At 44.4% G+C, this 25,199-nt stretch overlaps 1 protein-coding gene across 1 annotated transcript; it reads left to right on the forward strand.

Annotated features, from left to right (window-relative positions):
- Positions 1-1,011: 1,011 nt before the first annotated feature.
- On the forward strand, positions 1,012-23,542 carry LOC136648364 (sodium-dependent neutral amino acid transporter B(0)AT3-like). The gene is made up of 12 exons (XM_066624473.1): positions 1,012-1,171; positions 3,678-3,818; positions 5,198-5,335; positions 7,077-7,258; positions 9,921-10,031; positions 10,918-11,030; positions 13,532-13,660; positions 15,574-15,730; positions 18,403-18,607; positions 18,906-19,065; positions 21,855-22,017; positions 23,360-23,542. The coding sequence occupies exons 1-12, from the start codon at positions 1,012-1,014 to the stop codon at positions 23,540-23,542; spliced, it is 1,842 nt and encodes a 613-aa protein (XP_066480570.1).
- Positions 23,543-25,199: the final 1,657 nt, after the last annotated feature.

The following is a 25,199-nucleotide window of genomic DNA, read 5'->3' on the forward strand; positions in this document are numbered from 1 at the left end:
TGTTTGGGTGAAGCTTTAGTAAAACTAAATGAAATATTAAAAAGTGAAAAGGATCTCTGCATCCACTCTGCATTTGGCATTACGACCGAATGGTTTTTGGTCTTGCTGGTATGGCTTATGGCTATATTGGCAGCCATACTGGAAGACCAAACCACTTTTGAAACAAATGGTAATATTGAATTGAAAGACGGAAACATCCACAATACAAGATATTAATAGCTGTTGCGAATACTTCTCTGTTCATTCCAATTTCTAAAATGGACAAGGGATTTTCACAAAGTCATGTTGATTCATGGATTAACAACAAAATAATGAAGTTGTTCTTTATAGCACTAACCAGGAACATCTAGATTCACAGCCCAATCATAAAAAAATAATAAGCCAAGCACACACAGACACAAAATCGAGTTGCGGACACAAAAGCCATGAGTCCATATGACTCTTTTCCTAGTCAGAGCCCCAAGTTGCAAGTCAGGGCCTGAGTCAGTGTCATGTGTGACTCAAGTTCATACGAGTTGTGGAAAACACATGTTTTTGTGACGCAAGTCAAGTGTTTACATGTCAAGTTCCCATCCCTGTTACCCTTATACAAGTATTAGATTTTGAAGGTATCTTTTCACCTGAGTTTTGCAAATCAGTCAGCTTGTTGTGTGAAAATGTGGTCAGGAATGAGAGAAACCAGAAGTGTATTCAGAATCCACATCCATGTACTGATCTCTGAAGTATAAACTGTTTAACGGGAATGCAGAGCAGTCATTAGAAAGGAGTTTAGAGAAGGAGCTACTACTTATACATACAGAACATTCATAAGGCTTTGTGTGTACATAGATTGCTAGGTTGCTTTATGTAGGTACATTCTTGGGTGTGATGTCAGAGACGGGAAGCTCCGCCCCTTGTCCAGAATTCTAAAACTGGCTCTTCCAAACTTGTTTAGTGATGAAACTCATCTATTCATACTGCTGCTAATCTCAAAGCAAGAGGTTGTGAAGAGGAAAAAGAGAGCTCGTGAGGATGTCAATAACACATTTCAGAGATACTCCAAATATAACTGAAGATGACAGCAGGCCGAAGTGGAACAATAAATATCAGTTCAGTTTAAGCTGCATTGGTTTTATTGTAGGCTTGGGGAATGTGTGGCGCTTTCCCTACTTGTGCCAAAACTTTGGAGGAGGTAAGATAAAATTATAGCTTTAAAAGATATTACTTTTGTGATTGTCTGTTCAGGCTAAATTAAAATCAGGGTGCTAATTTTCTAAAGGAGCATAATAGAGGTGTGCACTCATATTCATGGGGGATCTGTTCCCAGGACCTCTAGCAGGTACAGAAACTGCAGTTATGGGGGATGCCTGCATTAATACTGTAGCAGCCCTATGCACACCCATTAATGTTTTTTAAAGGCTTACCAGGAAGTGCATCTTGCTTTAAACAGGTCACTATAAGTTTGACATACTTTGAATATTTTGAGACTTGGTCAGTGACTATATCCTAATCCATCTTTTAAAGTACCTCTTCATCATTCCAGTTAGCTCCGCATTTCACAATCTTCACAATCTCATCCTACGTGATGCTCCTGGAGCTGCTGGGGGAAGCCCCAGAGACCTCTTCTTCTACATCCAGAGACTGGATGAAGCTTTTGGAGGCTTCTGCAGGCCATTCGGAGGCCCGCAGAGGGCTATGGAGTGGGCTTCCGGGTTGCACCAGGCTGGAGACCCATTCTATAGGACTCTGCGGGCCTCAGAATGGCCTGCAAAAGCCTCTGAAAGCTATGTCCGGTTTTCAGAGTCAAACTGGAAGTTGCCTTCAAAAAACTGAAAGTAACTTTTGGGGGTTTCTGCAGGCCATTTTGAGACCTACAGAGGCCTGTACAGTGAGTCGCCAACCCAATGCAACCCAGAAGAGGCCTCTTGGGCCTCCCCGTGCCTCTGGATTGGCTCCAAAGTGGAGCCAAACAAACAAAGGCAACAAACAAAGGGCCCATGTTGCAACCCACCTGGCATGGTCTTGTGACCTGCCAGTGGGTCCTGACCCACACTTTGGGAAACCCCAAGTTAGATAGTTTCAAATTATACTTTTCGTGCTGGTGACATCTTGCATGTCCAAAACGTTTCTAGGCCATTTTCCAATGAACTAGACCAGTCTTTCTCAATCAGTGGTATGGGTATCACTGGTGGTATCTGAGGTGGTGTCTAATGGTACTTGCGGAACCCGCAAACACTTGCCACACACCAGCAAGACCAGCAACACGATGCAACAAATAGCAGTAGGAGACTTGGCTCAGCAGGCAGAGCACCAAAGCATACTTTCCACAGCCCTCCTATCCACCCTTAGCTCTTACTGGTGTTTGTCATGTCACATCATCACCAGTTACTTCCAGTGGTACTCTCAATAGGTGGACCATGTGAAGTTGTACAGCAGGGGACAAACATTGAGAAAGACTGAACTAGATAAATACATGAGTGCTATAACCTACAAGAAGCTGTAAAAGGTCATAGAGAGCAGGGGTTAAGACACTTTAAATACTGTTCCTGTAGAAAGGTAAATTTTTAAAGCCTGTCTGGTTGTGGATGTAAATCAGTGTTGATGTACTATGTGAAAAGGCACACCCAGGGCCATCAGTTCATGAGGCTGAGTGAGGTGGTCACCCCAGGCAGAAAATGTTCCCTCCCAATCTGCCCACTTGTATCAAATTCTGCTCTTACTCCTCTCACTGCCTGGACTGGAAAAGGAAGAAGGGGGCGGAGGGAAAGAGAAAGAGTGGAGGCATCTTCTCCACACAGTGAGAAGGAAGTACTGCCACATTTCTGATGTTTGAGGTGATCTGCCCAGCCTTCTCCCAGTGCCCACAGACATTTGGAACATACTCAGTGGGCTGCAGATTCAGAACACCAACATTGTTCTCTTGTTCCTGCTCTTTTCCCACCTCCCCCCCCCCCCCCCCCCGTCACAACCTCCATGGAGGAACTGCTGCCACCAGGGGCATTTCTGTTACTGCCATTCTGGAGGGGCATGTTGAAGCTGCACCTCTTGGACAGTGGGCAGTGAAAGTGGAACTCACTGGCACATCCTCATAATCATTACACCTTCTTTCAAGCTTTCTGCAGAAAGACGCTTCTCCTCTCCAGACTGTGTGCAGACTGCCTTCTCCCATCATTAACAAGGTGGGGACAGACTGGACAGCAGCCTCCTCAGTCAAATAAGTGGTGGTTGATCATGATTCTTGATTACAGAGGCTGTTGATCATAATTCTTGACTAGCAAGCTACAGCCCCTTCAAAGAATTACAGTTCCCAGGTGCCTAAACCGAGATCAGTAATAGTTAAGGCTGCATCCTGAGGTTTGCTTACCTTACAGCCCAATCCTATCTAACATTCCGGTGCTGATGCAGCTATGCCAACAAGGTGTGTTGCATCCTGCAGTGGGAGGGGCAGTCACGGAGGCCTCCTCGAGGTAAGGGAACATATGTTCCCTTACTTTGTGGCTGCATTGGTGCTGGAAAGTGCTGGAAAGGATTGGGCTGTGTGTCTTTAGCCATATGAAAAAACCTAAGACATTCCAACTGGTGCTTTTTGCCCTCAAGTGCCTATCAGTTTTAGGGTGTTAGATGCTGCTGCTGTGGTAATAAAATGTTTTTGACAAATAAAGATATGCATTAATGATGCTTGGCTGTTATGTTTCTAGGGGCATTCTTGATTCCGTATTTCATTGCGGTGGTGCTTGAAGGAATCCCATTATTTCATCTTGAACTGGCCACAGGGCAGCTCTTGAGAAGTAGTGGCATTAGAGTCTGGGCGATGATTTCACCTTACCTTGGAGGAATTGGTAGGTGTCTTGTATCTTCCTTGAGTAGTTAGTGTGAAATATGTGAAGCATTCCTTATTCCTGGAAATGCATTGAGATGTGTTGATATCAGTCAGTGGTATGGGGGAGGAGAGTTTCCATTAAACATATTTTCTCTGTAGTTACCTTAGCTGCGAGTTCACACATACAATTACACTGCTTAATTTTTCTTCACTTGATTACTCAGCCATCAAGAGCTGGTTAGTACATGCATACACATCGCTTGATTTCTCCAAATATGATTCCTTGACATTACCAAACATGTATAAATAACTGGCAGCAGATGAATGCATGAACTGACCAAGGCAGGTTTGCTCATGGGGCCAGCTGAAATGGCTACCCTGGGCGGCACACTGGGGAGAGCAGGAGTGCACTGTGTGAACATCTTGCCACTTCCACCTGCCCACCATTCACTCACCCTTCAGGACAGCCTTCACTCATTCTTGCACCCTGAGGCATCTGGTGGGCCATTGTAAGATACAGGAAGCTGGACTAGATGAGCCTTTGGCCTGATCCAGCAGGGCTCTTCTTGTGTTCTTGCCTAACCCAGCTTAAGGGAGTCCTCCAGCTCAGGGCAGGCACCCGCTCTGCCTCCTGGTCGACAGCCACTATTATTATTATTATTATTATTATTATTATTATTATTATTATTATTATTATTATTATCATTATTATTATTATTATTATTATTAACAGTATGTGTGCTGCTCCTCCTCCTCCAAACCTTTCCCACTACTTATTCCCTCTGCAACCCCACAAATCGCACTTTCACATAACTTCCTAAAACTTCAAACATGATATATTTCAATGAAGTCAGTTTCAGCCTTGGTCCAAACATTCACTTTACCTGGGGTGGTGCATCACTTTGCTGCTTCCCCCTTTCTTTTTGTGCTTGTGCATTTGTCCCCCCCCCCCTTCCTCTGTTGCCACCACTTCTGTTGACATAATAATCACTGCCTGGTCCACCCTGTAGCCGTAGGCACTGCCACCACCTCCTCCAAGCCCTATTCATTTGGCTCAGTCCTCACTGACAAAGGGGAGTCTGGCCAGTGAGTGAAGTCCAGAAGAGGAAGTGGGCAGCCTAGAATGCTGTCTCATGAAAAAGCGTCAATACTGTACTAGCTTTAAAAAAGCAAAACTTGGCAAAGATTTCAAGACTTGTATCACTGCTTTCACGGCACTTCAGTCAAACCTGAAACTGGTCATTCAATTATACCACAGTTTGCTTCATATCACTTGTTACTTGTAGGATTATCACAATTCTAATGTTGTCCTCTCATTTCTTGTTTTTTTTCATATGTGCTCTGGTTCGTTGGTGCCATAGTTCATGCCGATTCTGTGTGTGCTTGTGTATCTTGCAGGTTATGGTTCACTGCTAGTGTCATTAACTGTGAGCCTCTATTATAATATAATTTTGGCCTGGGTGTTATGGTATTTTGCAAACTCTTTCCAGAAGCCTTTACCTTGGAGTACATGTCCACTAAACGAGAGTAAAACAGGTATGTTGAGTTGTTGTTATTGACTACTAGTGTCAGAATAATTTTTAATGTATGAAAGGAAACTAAGGTGGGGGAGTGCAGAATGCATCCCCTTTGTACCTTAATTCATAAGTCTGGCTCCTATAAATGGGCAAATGTTTGTGTGCAGTATAGGGGTCTGCTGCCAAATCTCTATAAAGTGGCAGCACTGGGGATGCATTGGGGATCTGAAAGCTCAGATAGTGGGTGCACAGGAGAGAGGAGCCGAATTCTTCCCTACCTACTTCTATGCTCTCAAAAATACAGTTCAGCTCTTTTACCATTTTTTTCTGGAGCTGTCTGGCTCAACAAATTAACAGAATTAACCACCAGTGGGAGAAAATTTAGTAAAAAATAATGTTTTCGGATGGACAAGTGTAGCTGAAAGAAGGTTTTCTCCACACCCTAAACCCTGCTGCATTTAAAATAGGTTCTATCAATTTCCCTACTTTTACAAAGTTGGCAGGACACAGCTGAAGCGTTTACTCCAAAATCAACACTTATGGATCGAAGGCATTTTACATGATGTTATTCACATCTCATGGCCGTCCTGTGGTATCTCTGTGATGCATCTTTCTTTGTGAGATCACAGAAAACCAGACCTTTCTTTTCTGAAAACAGAACAGCTGCATAATGAGTGTAATGTGTAATGGGTACAGATGTAGATAAACTTTGGGCAACTCTGTGAGGAGAAATACTTTTCTGCCAATGCAGGAATGTTCAAGGTCATGCCCAGTGGCGTCACTAGGATTTGCGTCACCCGGTACGAGAGGCCTGCACATCACCCCATGCAGTGGGCGGGGCAACACCCCAGGTGGTGGATGTGGTGATGTACCATCGCCCCGTCCCCACTGGTTTTTTGGCTGTAACTTTTGATAGAACACCACTATTTCAGTGTGGTTTGTTTCATTGCATTCTGTATGAAATGTGTTATATAACACATTGATTGTTATATAACATGATGGTATTATTCCTCCAAATTCTGATTTTAGTGATTTTGAAAACTTGTAGAGTCTCTCTTACACACACACTGTGTCAACTTACTAACACCTTATTGCAGCAGTTCTCAAACGTTTAGCACCAGGACCCACTTTTTAGAATGACAATCTGTCCAGGACCCATTGGAAGTGATGTAATGGCCAGAAGTGACATCAAGCAAATTAAAATAAAAGAAATAATTAAATAAGGGGGAGCCAGCCCTGTTCCACCAAGTGAATTTTCTCTGTAGTCTGTCTGTGATAACACGCCCCCCCCAAAAGAATCAGTGAGATTTTCAGCCCTTCCCAGTGCCCAGTTTCTTCTATTTCAAGCATATCAAGATAAAGACCCACCTGGCTGTACAAGTGCAGAATAGAAAACATTCCCCTCCTCAGAGGCTTAGCGGCTCGAGGCAGCACAGCCCGCGGTCCGGCTGCCTTCCCCTTATGGAACAGACCTGGATGAGCTGTGTCGCCCAAGAACGGGATGCAGCTTGGAGTCGGGTGCAAATCCAGCCTGGGGGATAGATTTGGTTTGGGGGCTGCCCAGTGGTCACGCCTCCGCACCATAAAGGGGTTTTCGCTGCCCCTGCAACTGCAGGTCTCAGCCTCCTTTCTGTATTAAAATGCTAACAAAATGGCCCTTTCTCCCACGTGTGTTGTCTCGAGTATTCCTTGGACGGTGCCCAGACCCAAAAATATTTTATTTGACAGTTTGGTGATGCCTGTGGTGTTTCTTATTTCAGGACCTGTTGAAGAATGTCATCAAAGCACTGAAACAAGCTATTTCTGGTTTCGAGAAACTTTAAACATATCCACAGATATCACAGAGAGTGGCTCACTACAGTGGCGGCTGATTTTCTGCTTGGCTGCTTGTTGGCTATTTGTGTACATTTGTACTCTCAAAGGAATCCAAACGACTGTAAAAGTAAGGGAGGGGTGGAATTATGTATGACTGGGCAGCTATATTTCATTGGCCTGGCTCTCACTAATATGGTGAATATGTGTCTCTGCTGTACTGCTGCAGATCATAGAGTGCACGTGATTGAATGCTTGCCTATAGAAAATGAGTATGTCTGGAATTCTTCTCCCTGACATATAGTTTTTGATAGAAAGGGAATTGTTGTGTATGGAGGAGTTATTCTATTCAGGCTGAAATCCTAGCCACACTTTCTTGGGAGTAAGCCCCACCGAATGCAATGGGACACTTTTGATGCATAGGATTGTGCTGCATGTGAGTCTGAACAGTGGTACAGCTCAGACAAAGATATATAATCTCAGTATAAGAACTGGGTCTCTATTTCTGCAGATAATGTTTAGAAAAGGGGACTGTGTTAGTTTAAGGAAGTGTATGCAATAGTCTCAGTTTAGTTGGAGTTGCATGTTGTTGCATGAGAAGATATATTTAGGATGAATATCCACATAGTCTGTTTCCATCACATTCAGCTGGGGGCTGAATTAATGTTGCACGCTGATGGGTATACCAATGGCATATGCAGATCTTGCCTGCAAGACTGAACAGTGATGTTGGTTTAACCATCCCTATCTTGCCTTATGCTTGTGATATTTTCACTGAATGGCTCCCAGGCCATTGAAAGTATCCACTCCATTACAAACCACACAGCCTTTATGCAGCTGCCTATAAGAGAATGCCTGGTCCTTTGTGGCAGCAGTTCTCAAACTTGTTGGTCTCCAGAGCCCTTTCCACACCTAACAATGATTTCAGGGAGCCCCAGTGCTCTGAGGAGCACATATTGAGAAATGCTGCCTTGGAGCCCAATCCTGAACTCGGCACTCTGGCTTTCCACCAGAGAGCACTGTCGCAAACGTGCCGTAAGCCACGTCTGTGAGGCTTACCGCCAGGCCATCGCCCGTGCTAGCCCATTGCGGGACTGCTTCCCTTACCTGGGAAAGTCCCCTTCTCCTGAGGTGCTGCCCGCGGCACGCAGAAGCGTGCAGGATGCGGCAGCAGCCGTTCTCGGCGCCACTGCAGCCGCGCGCCCTGGGCAGCTCAGGATTGGGCTGTTGGACTCCAATGAGACTGAGAGGCACCAGAGCTCAGTCATGTTCTACAATGCTTTCCACATAGAAAGTTTCATGTTTGATTGCTGGTATCTCCACTTAAAAGATCTTAGAATGCAGGGCTGGGAAAGAGCTTGGGGAGGCACTGCCACTTAGGCAAGTACTGAGCAAGACAGACTATCAGTCTGGGTCAGCATAAAACAGTTTCATGTGGGATAGATCAAACTCTAAATAGGCTCATGTATTCTATTGTCAATGTTTTGGTTTTCTTTGAGGTTCACTGTGCTAAACTTTTTCTCCAGTGGAGATAAACCTCATGTTTCAACGCCATTTTTAAAAAACTAGGTTTTTGCCTAGGAAAGCTCACATCACAACAAATGCATTGGTCCTTAAGGTGTCACAAGAACATCCTATTTTTTTCCTTAGCAGTCTAAGAGCCAGTTTAGACTTTCATGTTTACTTCTTGATAACGACAACATCAAATGGAGACTTACATGTGCAAATTTTGAGAAGAAGAAGAAGAAGAAGAAGAAGAAGAAGAAGAAGAAGATGATGATGATGATGATGATGATGATGATGATGATGATGATCATCATCATCATCATCATCATCATCATCATCAAATAGCACAGACTCACAGCCCAGTCCTAACCAGCCAGGCTACATGGCCTGCAGTGTATCCAGAGAAGGTTAGGAGGTGGCTGGAGATCTCTTTAGGGAAAGGGAATATATTTCCCCTTACTCTGAGTAACATGCCAGCCTGCCCTATGGGGCTTCTCAGATCCACTCTAGCTATTCAGCTGGTGCATATCCGGGAGAAGGCCAGAAGCTCCAGGAAGGGGAGTTAGGATACGGCAGAGGAGGCCCCTGTCAATCCTGTCCCCCTCCTGGGCCTGATCCACTCCTTATTCCACCCTCCCCCTGCTCAAAAACACCGCCTGCCACCCTCCCCACGCTCCTGCACCACTTGGTGCCTTACCTGCTCATGCTGATGGCTGCAGGGCCAGGTGGTGCAGGCTGCCCATCATTCGCAACACCTTTGGGTGCCTCTGGCCAAAGAAGAAGATAGGATTGCCCTCTCAAGTTTCATACCAACTCATGTTACTTCAAACATAATACTACAATTGCGAATCAGTTCACATATTCAGTGACCGGTCATCAAATAATGTTTGGGTATGTAAGAACCAATTCAACACAGATGCTCTTATGAAAGTTCAGGCTATGGAGTGTCTCTGGCTAGTTAACAAGAAAATGGTGTGGAGTTGTCTGAGACTGCAATCCTATGCACACTTTCCTAGGAGTAAACCCCATTGAACACAATGGAACTTCCTTTTGAGTAGAAGTGCACAAGATTGTACTGCAGATGACTTCAGCATAGCTCCATCAAAATATAGGAGCAGTGTCAAAGGCTCCAAGAAATGTTTTAGATCCTTTGAAATGTTTAGGATAATAGATGGAAATCTGGCCAATGTATTGGTGATGAAGGTGATGTAAACACCAACAATGAGTGCTCATCTGTTCCATGTTACTTTCATGCCTTTCTTACTCTTTTTCTTTACCCTTCTCAGGTTTTGTATGTGACAGTCACATTTCCTTATTTAGTGCTAACTATATTCTTTGCTTATGGGCTGACTCTACCTGGAGCTGTTGAAGGGCTGGCCTACTTCATCATTCCTAAAGCAAGTATTTTCCCCACAAGTCAACCAGCAGACATTTTTGGTAGTGTTCTAGTTGATGTATCAACACTGTGAATTAGGATCCTTGGTCTTTTAGATGTGGTTTTGAATTTAAGCCATTTCTGCCCAACGTTGCATATACATAACAGGGACCAAATGTGTATACCTGTGGGCTAGGCAAAAATGGGTTAAGGGACTTCTCATTTTATGCCATTTCTTCATTTACCACCCAGTACAGTACCCAATATATCAGTCTGGAGAGCATGCTGGGGTTTCCACAGACTTCCCCCCACCCTGCCACAGTTCATGTGGTTTGGATGAGGTCCACATGATTTGGAAGTGACATGTAGGGGCTCTGTGGTCATTCTCTTTATAGCTAGAACAAAGCTCCCACAAAAAAACAAACTGAGAGTGTGTTCTAGAGCATTTGTGGGGGCCAATATCAACTGGGACAGGGACATGTTTGCATTGGAGGCCATGAATCCTGAACTGCTCCCAGACAAATCTCAGAGTGAATTTTAAAAGCCCTCCCCCAAGTCCAAAAGCCATGGGTTCTCAACATCACACTTGAGATCTCTGATTACAGAAACAAGTCAGACACAGAGAAGGCTAAGCAAGGAAGAAGGTGATCCAACTATAGAGAATCCCTATCCTGGGGAAAAATACTGAACCCAGCAGCTAGGAGGGGGCTCCTAATCTTTCCCATGTAAACAAGTTGTCCCAGTAAATGCTTCCATGGCTGGTGTTTGCACTGTTTCTCTTTAAGTCAGTGGAAGAAATGTTCAAGTGTTTGACTACATGGCAGGAAGGCCCCTTTTAGTAAAATACGCCAACGAATTTTGAGAGTAATGTGTTCAGTACCGACTTGTGTTTTATTATTTTTTTATAGGTGGACAGGCTCAATAATCCACGTGCATGGCTTGAAGCAACCACCCAAGTTTTCTACTCTCTTTCTTTAGGATTTGGGGGCCACATAGCTTACTCAAGCTACAACTCACAAAAGTAAGTGTAATTTAATTTTAGTGTGCGCTTGTCATTCTCAAGATGAGGAATAACTATTTTCAGCGGTTCAAAAATCACTTTCACATAATGTTCCTCAGTCATTCCTAGGAATGCAACACAATTCATTCACCCATTCTTGGGGTACTAGAAAATGTTCTGATTGTTTTGTTGTAATAATGCTTCCCTGGATCATAGTTTAAGAGAGCGCCCGAGTCAAAATAGGCATGGCATTAAACTCGTAATTGAATTCTCTTCTTGCAATTCTCAATGCTTTTTTTCAGAAAAAGTAACCACTGGAACCTAGATTTAGATTAGGAGCATGGTACAAGGGGGTTTTAATCTCCCCCCCCCCCAGTGCTGTTTTCCCACAAAAAAAATTGTCTTGCCATTCCTATGGGCTAAAAATATTACCTTTGGGGCATATAGTAGCTTTGGTAGAATTTTCAAAAGAAAAAAGCGCTGGTAGAAAGGGGTTAACCCCCCTCCCAATATTATTTCTCCAATTGAAATTGTTACTGTGAGGTTGCATATGGTGAAGAAAATCATTGGGAATTCCTATTATATGATTAATTGACAAGTTTAATTTCATGCCTAGTTTGAGCTCCAGTTATTAATTAGTACTTACTTAAAAATATTTATTAATATGTTCGTTTGACAAAAAGGTTCTGTTTTTGTTCTGTTCCTTTAATACCAGTGATGGATGAAAATAAATTTAAAAATTGGCACTGAGGGTCAGTGCTGCACTTTGTAGAACTGGCAGCCCAATCCTAACTTGCAGTGGAACAGCCAGGCTGAGTGGCCTGTACTGTATTCTGCGCAATGTAGGTGCCAACTGCAGTGCAACTCTGAGTAAGGGGATATTTTCCCCCTTACTCCTAGTAATACCCCAAACACCCCATGGGGCAACTTGGATCTGCACCAGCAAACTCACTGTCACAAATCTGAGCAGCCCGGTGTAACACCAGGCTGGCCAGGATGGGGGTTAGGATTTAGCCTGTGGAGCCGTGGCCAACCTCACCCGCCACCTGGGCCTGATCTGTCCAACGACCCACCCTCCCCCTTCCCCCAAAAATCCTCTCCCCACTTCCATCCTGCCCTCCTGCCACCCACTCTCCCCTGTCAGAGTGGGAATTAGAGGACAGATCCTCTCATGGACTGAGAACTGGTTGGAGGCCAGGAAGCAGAGAGTGGGTGTCAATGGGCAATTTTCACAATGGAGAGAGGTGAAAAGCCGTGTGCCCCAAGGATCTGTCCTGGGACCGGTGCTTTTCAACCTCTTCATAAATGACCTGGAGACAGGGTTGAGCAGTGAAGTGGCTAAGTTTGCAGACGACACCAAACTTTTCCGAGTGGTAAAGACCAGAAGTGATTGTGAGGAGCTCCAGAAGGATCTCTCCAGACTGGCAGAATGGGCAGCAAAATGGAAGATGCACTTCAATGTCAGTAAGTGTAAAGTCATGCACATTGGGGCAAAAAATCAAAACTTTAGATATAGGCTGATGGGTTCTGAGCTGTCTGTGACAGATCAGGAGAGAGATCTTGGGGTGGTGGTGGAAAGGACGATGAAAGTGTCGACCCAATGTGCGGCGGCAGTGAAGAAGGCCAATTCTATGCTTGGGATCATTAGGAAGGGTATTGAGAACAAAACAGCTAATATTATAATGCCATTGTACAAATCGATGGTAAGGCCACACCTGGAGTATTGTGTCCAGTTCTGGTCGCCGCATCTCAAAAAAGACATAGTGGAAATGGAAGAGGTGCAAAAGAGAGCGACTAAGATGATTACGGGGCTGAGGCACCTTCCTTATGAGGAAAGGCTACGGCGTTTAGGCCTCTTCAGCCTAGAAAAGAGACGCCTGAGCAGGGACATGATTGAGACATACAAAATTATGCAGGGGATGGACAGAGTGGATAGGGAGATGCTCTTTACACTCTCACATAATACCAGAACCAGGGGACATCCACTAAAATTGAGTGTTGGGCGGGTTAGGACAGACAAAAGAAAATATTTCTTTACTCAGCGTGTGGTCGGTCTGTGGAACTCCTTGCCACAGGATGTGGTGCTGGCGTCTAGCCTAGACGCCTTTAAAAGGGGATTGGACAAGTTTCTGGAGGAAAAATCCATTATGGGGTACAAGCCATGATGTGTATGCACAACCTGCTGATTTTAGAAATGGGTTATGTCAGAATGCCAGATGCAAGGGAGGGCACCAGGATGAGGTCTCTTGTTATCTGGTGTGCTCCCTGGGGCATTTGGTGGGCCGCTGTGAGATACAGGAAGCTGGACTAGATGGGCCTATGGGCTGGTCCAGTGGGGCTGTTCTTATGTTCTTATGTCAGCCTCCCTCAGCTGGCACAAACTCACCTGCTCCAGATCTGGTGTCTGTGGGCCGGTGCAGAACTTGTTTACAGCACATTTGCGACACTCCTAGACCAGCACAGGGGACTATCCAAAGTAGGACTGTTCTCTCAGTCAGTTTGTATGTGCTTATTTTCCCCAGAAACGACTGTGAAAAGGATGCTATTGTAATAGCAGTTTTGAACAGCGTAACATCTCTGTATTCGGCAATCCCAATTTTTTCGATGCTGGGATTTCATGCAAGAATTCTTCTTGAGAAGTGTTTGGATGAGTGAGTCATTCAGGTTTCATATATTAAAATGAGGAAACAGTTTAAACTGGTGATACAGGACCTTCATTCCTTAATGTTTTGTTCCTTTATGTTTTGTTTCTCATTGCATAGAGTTTTATGTTCTTTTATGGTGCAATCACTTTGGGGGACACTTGGATTATTGTTTGACAGCTGTGAGAGGGCAAGAACAAACTGCAACTAAATCTTGTGAAGATGGCGGGACTGTTAGTGGGCGGGCCCATGCCAGGAACAGGTTACAAATGGATTGGGCTGTACTCCCCTTGAAAGATTAGATTTGCAGCTTGGGGGTAGTCTTCCATATGAGTCTTATTTTGGAAGCCCAGGATGGTGATGAGGACTGGCATTTTCCAGCTTTGTGTGGAAATTCCTGGAAAAGTCTGAGCTGGCCACAGTTATCCATGCCTTCGCTATCATGAACTGGTCACCTAATTGGGGTGGAGCTGGAATGCATAGTTTTGGGGTAGCTCCAGTTCTTCCTGAATAGTCAGTTTCAGAAGGGGTGCTACAGAGCTGCTCTTCCACCCTGTGGCATTTGGCATATGGGGGCCAGGACACAGAATTCTATTTGTCCTCCATGCTCCTTAACATCTACATGAAAACACTGGGTAAGGCCATCAAGGGTTTTGGCCTGAGATGTCATCAATATAGAGTTGATGCATTTTCCAAGCAAAGCCAAGTCAAAATTGCATCCAATACCAAGAGCCGTTTCAAACAGCCATGTTTTAATCATATGCCTAAAGCGGCAGTTTCCAAACTGTGGGTCTGTGGCCCACTGGTGGGTCACAAACCAATTTTTGGTGGTTTGTGAATTTGACAGACTCGATTAGGCTAGGTATATCATGAGTTAAAGAACCTGCTACTATGGGGGGAGCACTGTTGCCCATTCACCATTTTAGCCAAAGAGTCTTGAGTGGCTAGTAAAGTGAAACTTTTTGTAGGTGGGTTCCGATGCTAAAGGGATCCAGTGTGAGTGCTTGGATTGCCTCCATGGGTAAGGCATTTTCAGTCTGTTCTTCTTGTATTCTATCATTCTCATATGAATTTGCTTCATTTGTTGAGGCCATTCTCTGTATACCCTTGCTAGTATATGTGTAGTGGGCAGGCACAGGAGAGAGATATATAGCACTTTCAAATTTGCAAGGGACCACAGGGTGTAGATTAGTTTTCCTCACTGCTGGGTGGAACAAAGCAGGGAGCTCAACCAAATAACCAGGTTATCTTGGATGATTTCTCTGACTCTGTTAGCTTGATCATCTGTACCATTTTGCTACATGGTAAGTAGAATGTTAGCACACATCCAATATAGGGGTGTGGCAAAGAGTACTGTGTAATGGTTATTTGCAACCAATGCCGCAACCAAGTTTCTGGGGCCCTAGGTCCATGCACAGGGTCCTCCCTGGGGCATCCCACCTTCTCCTTGATGGTCCACTACCATTGCCAGTGTATTGAGTGATTAAGGCTCAGCCTGGCCAGGTGAACCCCTCCCCCCATCAGTATTCCCTTTCAGGGATCTGTAGCTGCGCAGCAGTGTTTCCAGACCCTCAGTAATGACATCATACATCATTGCTGGGTTTCTGGTAAAGCCGAGCTCTGCACTGCGTGGAGCTTGGTTTTGAATGGTGCAGCCATGCAGCTTAGAGGAAACACTGCCTCTGATGGGCATGGGCCCTTAACCCATGCCCAGTGGACACCACCATTGTCTGCAGCCACCCAGCAAGCTTCCCAAGTAGCTATTTGCATTTGATAGTGTTACCACTTGGCAAATGATCACTCTAAGGGTAGTTTGAAGAGCTCTCAGGTATTTTGAAGAATACTCTCAGGAGCAATTATGTTATTTGTCTTTGACATGATATTTTGCAAATAATTCAAGTTAATCTTGGTTTCCCCTGCAGGAATATTAAAGACCTCATTGGTGCATTTAATCTGCAAGGGCAAAACCTCACAAGAGAAAACTATACCATTTGGATTGAGGCTCTAAATCAAACATCTCCAAACAAAATAGCCAGTCTCCAGCTGAAAAACTGTGATATGCAAATATTTCTTGATAAGGTATTACATTACAAGTTGATTTGGGAATGCTTGTTGACTTAGGCAGACCCAGTGGTGATACTGTTGACACACAAACCATCTCACAAACTGTGATTGAATGTCCCCTAAGTTGTCATACTACTTTCCCAAGCGCAAGAAGTGTATTAAATTTTAGGGAGAGAATAAGTGTACCCCCTTCCAGCCTGACATTCATAGTATCTATTCTGAGTGTTTGCATCTGATGTTGTGGGGTGAGGACAAGTCTGAAATTCTGTTGATATCCACCGCATGTCTTTTCCTTGGCTGTCCTAAATGGCAATGTTGGAAATCCCCAAGAGTTCTGGGAGCTTTTAATATTCATGTAGAATCCCTTTGGATTTCATAGCCCTCATGATCACCATAAGGCTGGGCCATGTCATCTGGACCCCAGCACATGTGGCTGGGCTACATAGGGCTTGGTTTTCTGGTCTGGACAGGATACTGATGGCCTGGGAGAGAAGGAAATCACGATTCCCTTGTAATTGTCAGATCATTACCTGGTATTAGCAGTCTCTGCAGGGATGGAAGACCAGTTCAGGTGATCTGCAACTGTACCCAGTTGTTTTCAGAGAGTTCTAGGAGATTTTGGTGCTGAGATGGCTGGCTTTCCTATATTGATGCCCTTTTTGGTCTCTGGAATACAGATATGATTGTCCATGAACACTATTGGTTGTAAACAGAGGCATACCTAGAAGCCCCAGTGCCCTGGGCAGTGATAGGACAACATCATGTGATGTCATGAAGTCACTTTCTGTTTTTCCCTGGAGGAGGAGGTGCTGGCAGCTTCATGCCCCTGTTCCTTCTTCTTTTTAAGGGGTGTCCCCTTTAAGAGGTCCCTCCACAGGAGAAGGGAGTGCAAAGCAGCCAGTGCCTTCTCCTCTGGAGAGAAACCAGAAGTGACTACCTTGCGCCACTTACGGTTTTCCTGGAGGAGGGGACACTAGCTATGATAGCTTTGTGCCCACTTCCTTCTCCTGTGGAGGCTCCCCCATGAAGAGTCATCACTTGAAGGGGGCACCAATGAGCAGAAGGAACAGGAGTGCAAAGCCCCCGCAGCAAGTACCCCCTCCTCAGGGAGAGGGTGACTAAATGCTGGTTAGAGCCCATTGGAAGGCATAATGGTGGTGGCAAAGAGTTTTCTCCTCACTACCACTGCATCTGCTTAAAGCCCAGTAGAGCATTTCCAGGTGGTAAGGAGCCTTTTCCAATCTGCCCCTCAGGGGGAGTCTGTAGAGCCACTGGAGCCAGATGCAAGGGAGGGCACCAGGATGAGGTCTCTTGTTATCTGGTGGGCTCCCTGGGGCATTTGGTGGGCAGCTGTGAGATACAGGAAGCTGAACTAGATGGGCCTATGGCCTGATCCATTGGGGCTGTTCTTATGTTCTTATGGAGGCCCACTGTGACCTTTTTGGTTAAGCATTTTGTGAATAAAATATCTTGTATCTACTCGGATAACCAGGTGCAGATACAGTTCAGATGCCAAATGTTTTGAGTTGCTTCCACTTGCCCAAAAACCCAATCCTATGCATGTCTACTCAGAAGTAAGTCCACAGGCAAGTGTGGACAGGATTGCAGTCAGAGACACCAGCAGCAGTGCAAAATATGGATGATGTGCTACTCACAGATTGTATTCTTCCCCAGTGTCAGCCATAAAGTTATAGATGGACACAGATCCGGTATTTGCCAATTTCTTAAAAGACAAAGAACCTGCACCATATTACTAACACTGATGGTAACAGAATGTGCATGACAGGCATATACTCCTCCTATTTGGTAATCTCCAAACAGAGGCAGGAGGCCATACTAAAAGAACTGCACCAGTTTCTTGGTGGGATCATCAGAATGAAAGGACTGGCTAGGAGCTACTTGTGAGGGCAGGGGCATAGTGATTTGAACATAAGGTACAGACCTGTGTTGCATGTCAAGAAGGCCATAAGACTTCTACTGTGGCTTTTCTCCATCCTTAGGAGTGGCCAGATCAACCATGAAAGAGATTGCATGTGGATTACATGGATACATTTCAGGTAGAATGTTAATAAGATCCACATCTTCCTTGTCCTTCCTTATGCTCTACTTGTATACTTGTGAATAAATTAAGAAGAATGTCACATGTCTCCAGTAAATCTCTCCTCCAAAGTAAGCCAAACCCAGGTAGTGCATCCTCTGGAACTTCACTGCTACAGGAAATGGGGATTGTGAAACAATATTTTAAAGGGTTATGTATGCTAAGTATAAGCGGATTCTGTGATGGCAAGTTTAGCTCTGTCCTCTTCTACATTATGGGGATGGTCCTAATGCTGTCATTGGTTAGTACTTCCTTAATGCTAGCCAATGAAAAGCAATATACGCCTGGGAAAGGACCCTTCAGCTCCCCATTTGAAACAGTGCACTTGGGGCTATTGAGGCACATGTTCACATTCAACTGACTTTATTAGACATTCTGGTCACATTTTCTTCCCCACCCTCCCTGGATTGTTGCCTGCCAGCCATTAACTGGGAACCTGTCATCAGTAACGAATGAGAGATGATTTGCTCCATATTGCTTATATTTTTTGTCCAGTTGATATGCCACGTTATCCCTCTACACTATAATGAGATAGCCTTTAGGAACCAATCCAGCTAATTTTATCATGGCCTATTTTTGAATTTTGCAGAGTATTTCTGGAACTGGTTTGTCCTTCATTGTGTTCACGGAAGCCATTGTCCATCTGCCTGGATCACGCATTTGGGCAATTCTGTTTTTTGTCATGCTCTTCAGTCTGGGTGTGTCTTCTGTGTTTGGAATTGTTGAAGGCATCTTGCGTTCTCTATTAGATGTTCCCATTGTGGCTAAATCTATACGTAAGGAAGTTATATCTGGTAAGGATATTCTCCTAAACCATTCATTCCTTCTTTTAAACCAAACACTTTTCCACGCTGATACTATTAGCATTTCTGGAGTGCTTTAGTGTAGTGTTTCCCAAATGGTTTAGCACCACAACCAACTTTATATAAATAATAATTTGTGTAAATAAATAATTTAAATAACATGATGCCAAGGTGATGGGCCTGAGAGGCTTAGTAAAACTAGACATACTGAGATGAAATATAAACATATTTAAATACTCATTGCCATTTTATTTCTTTGCTAGCAAAATAATAATTTTGCCTTTTGTAGGTATTATATGCCTGTCGTCCTTTTTGATGGCTCTGTGTTTTACCCTGAGATCAGGGAATTACTGGCTCGAGATCTTTGACACTTATGCAACATCCTTCCCACTGATAGTTATCCTTTTCTTTGAAGTGGTTGGTATTGCACATATTTATGGAGTTAAAAGGTAATCCAAGCTATTTCACACCTATTTCTGAATTACTTCTAGTCTTCCACTATTGTTACCATTATTGACATAGCAATATCTGGCGATAATAGAATTGATGAAAAAGAGCATGAAAAATTAGTAAATATCAGGATTTAGAAATTGAAATCCAAATCAGCAGTGGTTATCTTAGTTATGATTGGTACACTGATGCGGTTCCCAAAATGCTTGAACTGCATTTAAAACATCTGAACACTGACAAAATTACTATTGGTCAAATTCACAAAGCTACCCTGCTTGGTTCAACACACATTATCTGTAATTACATTATGACGTCCTAGGTCCCTGGATGGCGCCTGACTAGTAATTAACACCAAGTCCAGCTAAGGAACGGGCAGCTGTAATATGCAAGAAATACTAATAACAGTGCTTTAACACATCTGATGCTTTTAACATATATTATTTCAGCAATCCTTAAAACAACAGGCTAATATTATTACCCCCATGCCACAGACAGGAAAATCAGAATGACAGAGGATGGCTTGCCTAAGGCCACATTATAAAAGTGACATTTAAATTGAGGACATCCTAGTTCATAGCTCAGGCTCTTAGCCACTTCATTACACTAGCTGTTAATAGTTTTCTAAACCACCTTGTGATTTTGTACCCTATGAATGTTAAAATTTGATGACCAAAAGCAAGTTTTGTGGACACCAAAATAGTTAATCTGGCTACCAAATGTCTACTCAGAAGTAAGTCCTATTTTGTTCAATGGGGTTTACTCTCAGGAAAGTGTGGTTAGGATTGCAGCCATAGGCTTATTGTTATTTAAATGAGATCTATCATTTTAATTCAAATTTAGAACATATAAAACTTGTAAAGAAAGAAGCTGGTAGGCTGGTTACTGTTACTGGACCAGCCTTGTGGTCAAGATGCAGAAGCTTCTTAGATCTGCTTTATAGGTTTACAGAACAAAAATTTATGCATTTTACAGTCCAATCCTAATGGGACTGCCCATGCCGCGATACAGCGACGCTGAAATGGCCGCAGCTATATCCAGCATGGGCAGGAAGGCTAGAGGAAAGAGAACTGAGGTGCTTGAGGGGGGACATGAATGAGACATACAAAATTATGCAGGGGATGGATAGAGTGGATAGAGGGGTGCTCTTCTCCCTTTTACACAACACCAGAACCAGGGGACATCCACTAAAATTGAGTGTTAGGAGAGTTAGGGCAGACAAAAGAAAATATTTCTTTACCCAGCATGTAATTAGTCTGTGGAACTTCTTGCCACAGGATGCGGTGATGGCATCTGGCTTGGATACCTTTAAAAGGACAAATCTCTGAAGGAAAAGTCCATCATGGGTTACAAGCTGTGATGGGTATGTGCAACCTCCTGATTGCAGGCTATGTCAGAATGCCAGGTGCAAGGGAGGATGCAGGTCTCTTGCTGTCTTGTGTGCTCCCTGAAGCATCTGGTGAGCCACTCTGAGATACAGGAAGCTGGACAAGATGGGCCTTTGGCCTGATCCAGTGGGGCTGTTCTTATGTTTCTTATGAACATTTACAATAGAAAGGCACCTAAGTAGAAAGCAGGGCCAGGTGAGAGGGATGGGGGGAACAGGGAATGATACAGAGGAATGCAGGCAAGAAAAGACCAGGAGGAGGAACCTAAGAACCTAGAAGAAAGGGTGCAGAGAGAAGCAAGCATAGCTAGAGGATGCTAAGCTGTAGAAAGCAAAAAACAAATATATAGAGATAGCCAGTCAGACCTGTGGGTAGAGGACTGTAGTCCATATTATCTTGCACCAAGGGGTATGTGTTATAGTAATTATAATGCTGACTCCTCTGTGGGAGGAAACCCGGAGCCAGGGCTGATAGGGATGAGAGGAAGATTTTAGAGGTGTGGGAGGAAGATCTCTCCCCTGCCCACATGACATGTAGGAGAAATCCCAGTATGCTTTGTATGCCACAGTAGTTGGGGAAAGTGGCAGCTGGCTCAGCCACCTCAGGCATCAAGGATTTGGGCCAGGCCTATGCATATACATCGCTTAGGGCCCGATCCAGAGTCCTGCACACTGGCTCACCAATGGCGCACACTGTCACAAACGTGGTGTAGGGCCCGCACTGGGCCTGCGTTCTGCCACTAGGCGGTCACCTGGACCGCCTGGCAGTGGAGAGGTGAGTGGGGATGTGGGGGGAGGCGAGGAGGAGGTGTTCCAGGGTGGGGGGAGGTGGACAGAGGGTGGGGAGGAGGCATGGCAGGGGAGGGAGCAGGAAAGGAGGGGTGGGACCAGTGGAGCTCAGCTCCACAGGATCCTGGGCCCCATGTGGTACCGCGCAGTCCAACGTGGGACTCTCCAATTCTTTGGCAGCTCCAGAGCTGTTGTAGAATCAAGTAACCCCATTGTGGGGCTGCTTCCCTTACCCAGGGGAGGAAACGAAAGTCCCCTTTCTCCAAGGAGCCACCGTCGGCTGCCTGGTTGCACTTAGGATGCCGTGGCAGCCATTTTGGTGCCTAGGCAGCCCTGTGCGCCAGGCGGCTCTGTATTGGGCTGCCCATGATTCAACATTTGTCTTGAATTTGAATATGCAATATGCTATAGGGATTCTATTTGCAATTGAGTCATTCATGGAAGTCACCACTTGATGGTGCAGTCATCAGCTGATGAACATATATTTGTGAACTAGCTTAAAGAAAGATTTAGGGACATGGTTTAATTAGCTTCACATTTAATAGTATGCAATACAAATATAAAGTCTCCACTGTCCATAGATCTGGCAATAACAGTAACTAATTTGGTTTGTAGGTTCTGTGATGATGTAAAGTGGATGACAGGACGGCAACCACATTTCTACTGGGAGGCAACATGGCAAATCATTACCCCTATATTAATGGTAACAGTCTTTGTGGCCAATGCTGTTATTCAAACAGAGACGCAACCAAGTTATTATGCATGGAATCCTCAATATGTATGTTGCCTCTATAAGTAATTGATTCTTAACCTTTGATTTATTTTCTGATCCACCAAGTTATTAGCTCCCACTCTTGTCTTGCGATCACAAACTCTTAAGTGATAAAAGATGCACTGCTTAAAACAGATTTTCTGGGTGAGAAAAATGGTTCATTAGGTTAGAGAGGCTATCCAACAAAAAGCTGACTCGTACACTTGCCAAAATGGCAATTTTGTATGCCAGACTAGTACTGCTTGTAACTTACCAAGCCAAATATTGCTCACTAGTAATTTATTATGGCATGTCACACGCTTGACTGTTCTCCTATCTTTATAATGAAGAGTATGCTCAAAAACAGGGTTTGAGTCCTGTGGGGCTAGGAGGGTGCATTATTTATTGTGGATAACAAATCACACAATCCTGTTCTACCCAACCCCTGCTAATTGGGTAAGAGGCGCTTTTTCAAGTGGGTGCTCCTTTTTTTAGCAGGGGGAGAGTAATTGGCCCACCTCACCCCAGCACTGTCTGTTCTAGTGGCTGTCTGCTGGTATTCATTTGCATTTTTTTAGATTGTGAGCCCTTTTAGGACAGGGAGCCATTTAGTTATTTGATTTTTCTCTGTAAACCGCTTTGTGAACTTTTAGTTGAAAAGCGGTATATAAATACTGTTATAATAATAATAATAATAATAATAATAATAATAATAATAATAATAATAATAATAATACATGTTTTGGGACAATGAACTTGTGTGTATGTGCATGTGTCCCCCACGACAATAGGGTTTCCTGGGTAACTCATGGCATTTGTACGTACAGTAACATATCCCAGGAGCTCTTCAGGGTCTATAGATCAGACTTCTAGGGTTCATTAGAATGTGTCAGTCTATTGAAAACCTATAATGGGAGAGCTATTTTGCATAACAAAAGAATAGGTTTGTAACAATAGCTTGTTTGCAATATACACAGTTAACCAGAAGTTTCAGTTTTCCTTTTGGAAATTTCAGTGGATGACCTGGAAAGGGGATCAGGGGGGCAAAAGCTCCAGACCATGCAGGAAGCCTTCTGAGGCTTCCAATGTGATGTGAATCACTACTTCCTGGAGTAGTTTCCTGGAAGTACTTTTAAGTGGGAAGCTTCAGAATGCTTTCCCAGTTGGTCCTAATGTCGCACAAGGCTCTGTGGCACAGGGTAAGTATGGGGATTGGTATCACACCGGGGGGGGGTGCAGCGTCATGATCCTTTGTCCTGGGGCGTATCGAGGGGAGGGTCCGTTACTGGGAAATCTTCACAGTGTGCTCCCCCTTTGTAATGCTCATATTTAGCATGGCTTTCATTTTATGATTTTTTTTTCCCTATAGGAATATTTTCCTGAAAAAGAGAAGAAATATTATCCGAAATGGGTCTTGGTCATAGGTGGCTTCCTGTCAACCCTACCATGCTTAGTAATTCCTACTGTAGCCGTTTTCCATCTTGTGGCAACCATAGTGAAAAAGAGGGAAAAGAAAGTGCTGCATCCTTCCGACAGTGCTACAGGCACCTAATTGTCATTTGTCTGAAGTATTTGTCTGCACTGTTTTTGTTTTCATCACCATGCCCTGGCCAGTTTCAAACACACTGTATTCCCCCATTGTCATGGCTGTGAGTCTTAAAGTAATGAGAGCTGAGATGCAATAATAAATAAGCATTTCTTTAGCACTCTAGTGTTCAAAATGCTTTGATTTGGCTGCAGCATGAAGCCTATCAGCTGTTTGAGCCAACAGGTTCACCTACTGTGCTGCCATTTTAGGCACAACGTGAACCACCAGGCACAGCACTGTTTATATCTACCCAGCAGGGCTGCTGCATCAAGAGCTGGGCAGCCAGCCACCTGTTGCTTGGCCACTCTTCAGGCCCAGCAGCCACCCATTCATGTAAGAGAGCAGGGAGGCTTGTGTGAAGGCATTGGAGTGAATGGGGCATGTGAGGTGTGTTTGTTTTAGGATGTATATTGGACTGTGGGGGCTGTAGAGGGAAAGAGAGACTTTTATTGCATTTTTGTGCATCCAAGTAAGTACCATAATATTCAGTAGACCTTACATCTAGGTAAACTGATATAGGATTACAAACTGATTGGGCAGTGGGGTGGGAGATTTACAGTAGTGTTTTTCAGAGTTTGCCCCCCACTGTACCATTTCACATGGACTACCTATTGAAAGGACCACGAGAAGTAACTAGTGATGGTGTTATTGCCAGTTACTTCCAGATTGGGAAACCAGGTGCAACACAACAAACACCAGTTAGAATCTCAGAGTACACGGGAGCATTTTTCGAATATACAAAAAGCACACTCTGGAGCTTTGGCCACTGAGCCAAGCATCCTACTGCTGCTGGTAGAATTGCATTGCTAGTCTTGCTGCCCGGTGGTGGAGGTCTGGGGGTCCTGCATGTACCATCAGACACCACTCAGTGGTGTACCACTGGTGGTACTAGTACCACTGGTTGAGAAATGCTGATTTAGAGGGAGCAGGATTCTGGATGAAACAAAATGACAAGAAGTGTGGGAGGGCTTTGGAAAAAGAAAAAGAGGGACAGGTTTGCCTTATGTGCATGTGTTTGTGAATATTGCAGAGAGGTATGTTTATGTATGTAAGATTTGACTTACTTGTCGGAATGATCTACTTTGCATGGATTTTGCATTCTCTCCATGATTCCCTTAATCTGAAAAAAGTGTCCTTGAGGGCGCAATCCTGACTTGCCCTTCGGCCGGCGCAAGTCTCTTGCGCCAGCCCAGAAGGGTCAAAAACATGCCGTAAGTATGTTTGCACCTCCTCAATTCAGTCTCTGTGCCAATGGAGGGAGCGAGCCTTGTGCCAGCAGAGGGTGGTCCCGGGGGCGAACAGACTGGGAGTGGGAGTCAAGGCTGGGATCTGGCCATTATGCATGTGTTCTAATTCATAAAATTAGTATTGCTGTGTTCATTTATAAAAGGTGAGGTGAGGAAGGATCTACTTTGAGACAAGGGGGGGGGGGTAGTAATTTTTTTGACAGTCTGCCCAATACCAGCATTCTAGCTGGGAGAGCAAAGCCCTGCCACTCTTAATTCAGGGGACGTGATGACATCACCATATGGGGCCCACTAATTGCTGTCCACCTGCTCTATTCCACCCGAAGCTAAGCCTGAACTCATCTCTTCCTGCAGGCCTGCTCAGTGTTTGAAAC

This window comes from Tiliqua scincoides, chromosome 4 (genome assembly GCF_035046505.1).
Source record: "Tiliqua scincoides isolate rTilSci1 chromosome 4, rTilSci1.hap2, whole genome shotgun sequence".
In the NCBI taxonomy this organism is placed as follows: domain Eukaryota; kingdom Metazoa; phylum Chordata; class Lepidosauria; order Squamata; family Scincidae; genus Tiliqua; species Tiliqua scincoides.